Source organism: Nicotiana tomentosiformis, chromosome 12 (assembly GCF_000390325.3).
Source record: "Nicotiana tomentosiformis chromosome 12, ASM39032v3, whole genome shotgun sequence".
In the NCBI taxonomy this organism is placed as follows: Eukaryota; Viridiplantae; Streptophyta; class Magnoliopsida; order Solanales; family Solanaceae; genus Nicotiana; species Nicotiana tomentosiformis.
Window position 1 is genome coordinate 28,616,962 of NC_090823.1, and position 4,901 is coordinate 28,621,862.

General features: G+C 37.5%; 1 protein-coding gene across 1 annotated transcript; it reads left to right on the plus strand.

Annotated features, from left to right (window-relative positions):
• Window positions 1-3,439: 3,439 nt before the first annotated feature.
• On the plus strand, window positions 3,440-4,570 carry LOC104110342 (F-box/kelch-repeat protein At3g23880-like). Its single transcript, XM_070190264.1, has one exon. The coding sequence runs from the start codon at window positions 3,440-3,442 to the stop codon at window positions 4,568-4,570; it is 1,131 nt and encodes a 376-aa protein (XP_070046365.1).
• Window positions 4,571-4,901: the final 331 nt, after the last annotated feature.

The window sequence follows — 4,901 nt, forward strand, 5'->3', positions numbered from 1 at the left end:
GTTTGTAACTATTTCATTGTTAGTTTCTATTTTAAAAAAATGGCTGGAAATGTGATTATAATCAGCTTACCTAGTCTTAGAGACTAGGTACCATCACGACGCCTGAGGTGGAATTTTAGGTCGTGACAGAGCAGCTCACCACTATGCCTCGGGATAACGGGGGTGCGCGCCTGAATGACTACCAGATGCATCTGCCTTAAATCCTGCACGATTAGTGCAGAAGTGTAGAGTGAGTACATAAACAATATGTGCCGGTAATTATCCAGTCCAACCTCGAAGAAATAGTGACGAGGGGGTCGACATCGACACTTATTGTGGGCTAACAAATAAAATACATAAATTCTAAATAGCCATGGAATATGTGAATAATAATAATAACACAATAGCAAGCAGTGAATAAATGATTCTTTAACTTATAGTCAATTTAAAGATATCCAACTAACATATACTAACTCCAATAATTTCGGGCCAATAAATAAATTATAACCTCTCAAGTCATAAATATAATATCAAGTGTAATCGGATTCCAAGCATTATCAGGCATGATTTATACCGAGGTCGTACGGCCATTCAAAATAATGTGTACACTGCCGATGGTCGAACAACACGAATCATAGATGCATCTATTATACTACCGAGGTGTTCGACCCGCTCCACAAGAAGAGAGAATACTCTATGAATATCCGATTAAAAATCTATCACAAGACTAATACACAAGGAAGCACAATTTCTATTAACCGTCAAGTAACCCGCCAAAACTAAAAGTAATTGAAATTCAGTCTTTACGAATCCTTTATCAAGTCTGAATATAATTGAGGCACTTAAACTACCCGGGCATAAGCATGATTTGTAGCTACGCATATACTCTCTTCACCTCATGCATACGTAGCCCCCACAATTAGAAGAAAATAGTAATATAAAATACCTATGGGGTAAATTCCCTCTTACAAGGTTAGACAAGAGACTTACCTCGTCCCAAAGCTCACTTTCCGGCCCACAAATCCACTCTAAAGCCTCAACTTGGTGCCGAATAATCCGAAGCTAGCCAAATATTATATAAATTAATCAATATAGACTCACAAGTTCATAATTTAGCTATTAGAGTAATTACCCAACCCAAATTGGAATATTCTTAAAATTTACCCCCGGGTCCACGTGCCCGGACTCCGAAAATATTCGGAGACAGATGTTACCCATAACCTAACGAACTCAAATATATAATTTTCACCCAATTCCATAATCATTTTCGTGGTTAAATCCCATTTTTATTAAAACCTAGGTTTTCAACAATCTTCGAAAATTTGCACATTTTACATGTTAAAATATACCCATAATCTAGTATTAAACTTACATTGGGTAGGAATTACTTACCTTCAATAGCTAGGTGAAAACCCCTCACCAAGAAACTCCAAAATCGGCCAAGGTAATGCAAAATGAGAGAAAATGGCCTAAGTCCCGTTTTTAAAACAAGTCTCTGCTCAGGCCTGCCTTCATCACGATCGTGGACAAGCCCTCGCCATCGCAAAGGCAAAACTGAAGAACCCGAGAAAATCCCTCTTCCCGATCGCGAGAGGACACTCGCGAACGCGATGCACTGAACTGTCTCCGCATCGCGAACGAGTGCCCTCACTCGCGAACGCGTAAGGAAACTGGGTTGCCCAGGCCCAAACCCTCGACCCTATGCGAACACGACACGTCTCCCGCGAACGCGAAGGCCACTGGTCCCAAGCCTTCCCGAACGCGGCCAAGACTTCTTGAACGTGAAGCACAAAACCACCCAGTCCCCAATGTGTTTGGCAAAAAATTATTTAAGCATTAAGTTTGGCAACAGCTATTTTTTTGACAATGACTAAATTTCTAAAGTTTGCAACGGCTAGTTTTTTGACTTATTTAATAAACTTAAAAGTTTATCGAAAATTAGAAAACTAAGTAAAGAATTATAAAATATTAAAACAAAAGACTTGTAATGAAATATTCTAGTAATTATAAATATATAATAGAGTTATAGTTTATTTAATATAATTTTAAGCTATTATGTAACTAAGTAAGAGTGTAAGACAATTCATAAAAATAATTCAACGCTTAGAGCCTTTTATTTTATTAATAGAACTTTCAAATCATACATACAAATATAATTCTTTTGAAGAGCACCTAAACTACGCAGCCACCTTCTAGGAAGGGTTTTGGAATTGGCAATGTTTATTGATGTTCCATGAGTTCCATGCCGTCATCGCTCCCAGTGCTAAGTATCTCATTGTATTCTTCTTCTTCCCTAGTGGTTAATTTTTTAAAACCAAGATTTCTACTTTCTGAATTAATCCAATCTCTGAATAATACAGAAATCTCTAGGTTGTCCTCCGCTAATGAATTTCTATTATCTTCGATTTGAAATCTTGCCGCGCTAAAAGCACTCTCCGATGCTACTGATAATGCTTGAATCACCAGGATATCTCGGGTCATTATTGAAAGTGTTGGAAAAGCCTTGCCACGCTCCCTCCACCATGCCAAAAGTTGTTTGTTGCCTTCTTCGTCTTTAATACTTTCCAATCCTTGATTAAGATAAGAATCAAGTTCATCATCAATAGAGGAATCAAAACATGTTATATCATCCATATCTTCCCATAGAACTTCTACTCTAGACTTAGAAGTAGAAGAAGCAGTTTCACCACTTGTTGTTTCTATAGATTTATATTTATCAAACATTGATCTAGCATAAGAATATATTTTAGCTTGGCAGTCTTCGAGAGATGGTTGTTCATTTTCTTGAATTGCTAAATTCTCATAAATTTTACGAAGAAGTCCCTGCACCTCTTAATTTTAAAGATGGGTTAAGTATAGTAGAAATTAAATAAACTTGGGGAATAGGAAAAAAATAATTTTTGAATATGGCTGTTTTTGGCCGTTGGGAACGGCTATTTTTGCAATTGAAGCCGTTGCCCAACAGCTATAATTCAAAAAAAAAGGATGCGGGACGGGACGGGATGGGACGAGACGAAATGGGACAAAACGGATGGGATAAACGGGACGAAATGGCATCCCGTTCCATCACGTGTCCCGTTTAACATGGGCCCATCCCGTTAAGAATTAAGTGGGCCGGGACAGCCTTAATGTTGCCCAAGCTTATTGAAGTCCCTTTAAACAGCCGAGCCAATTGAAAGGACGCGAAATAAAATTGAAAATCAGTTGTACACGTCTCACATTAGTGTGAGAAGATATATTGGCACCGTCGTATCAAAAAGTTAAAATTGCAATCCTACGCCATCAGGGAAAAGGCAAAACCAACCGACATGACAAAGTTGGGTGAAATTAGGATTAAAAAAAGGTCAGATGTTAAAGAATCCTTTTCACATAAAAGCGTTTGTTTGCTTCACTTATTAAACCCCAACCCTAGTGACATTCTTTCAACACCACAAACAGCACTAGCTCGAATCCAAACAGAATGCCTGATAACTTTATTGCCCATGATAATATTATCGATGTACTGATAAAACTTCCTGTGAGATCACTTTTACGGTTCAAACTCGTTTGCAAATCATGGCGTTCACTAATTGAAGATCGTCAATTCATCAATCTTCACCAAGATCGATGCAAAAGTGATATAAAAAATTATCAAAATCAAAAAATCTTTCTGAGTTGTTTTGGAATGGTGACGGAGCAAATCTACCACTACTCCTTAGACGCCCCTTCACTTCAACGTGATTCTGTTGTCTCTCTTATTAAGCCTCCAACAATTCCAGAATCTTCATGGGGTGGTAAAGTATATGTGAATTCTTGCAGTGGGTTATTTGTTCTAGCTCTCTCTCCTTACAATATTGTCCTGTGGAACCCGACCATCAGAGAATCAAGAAAAATCCCAAGTCCAATCTCCATTCATGGTGAGGAGCAGTCCTATACTTTTTATGGTTTAGGGTACGATTCTCCATCTTCCAAAGACGATTACAAAATTGTTAGACTAGGATTAATATATCATCCAGATGGACATGATGTTCAAATATTTTCGACCAAGAGTGACTCGTGGAAATTGATTGGGAAGCTACCCGTAAGCTATGACATCGAGGGAGATATGGTTGTTGCTGATGGAATTGTTTATATGATCATAAATGAGCCACCCGACAATAAATTTATTTTATCTTTGTGTTTGAAAAATGAAAATTTTGAAGAAATATTGTTTCAAGGTCGTCGGGACCTAATAATGGAAAAACCAAATTTGTTCACTGTTGAAGGATGCCTTTGTTTGACAAAGTTTTCGTCCCTTATTAATGAGTTGGCCGATTTCGAGGTTTGGCGTATGAAAAAGAATGGAACCATGAGCTATTCATGGAGTAAAGTATTAGCAATTACAGTGCCAGTGCCAGATGATAACTGGCTTTGTACAAGAATCCATGTCCTTCCTGTGAGCTTTATGAAGGATGGAGGCATCTTATTTCGGAGGAGTAAAGCTGAATTAGTAATTTACGATCCAAAAACACAAAAGTTTGAAGAAGTTAAAACTGCTGGGCTTGAAGCATCACTTTACTTGTATGGTGCAGTAACATATGTGGAGACTTTAATCTCTCCTAATGCTCTCTAGGAAGACAACTGATGAGTTTATGCAGTGACTAATAGGAATACGAGAAATGATTTAGCAAGGAGTTGCCTTCCTATAAATTTTTCGTGATTTTGAAATGTTAAATTTTACAACTTGCAGTAAATATTAGAACGATTAGTAAACATTCGATTTGTGTTACATTTATCTTTCGTTCATGAAAATCCCCGTCGTTATCGATCTTTCATCTCAAATATATCCTTCGAATAACAATTGTCCGGCTTTTGCCTTTGACGTTTGATATAGTGGAGCCGTATAGACAAACAAAATATTGAAATTAACCTCTCATCTATCAAAGCGGTTTTATATATACCCT

Excerpts from the sequence above, each read along its gene's own strand:
- LOC104110342 (XM_070190264.1), top strand. The coding sequence starts at position 3,440 with ATGCCTGATAACTTTATTGCCCATGATAATATTATCGATGTACTGATA.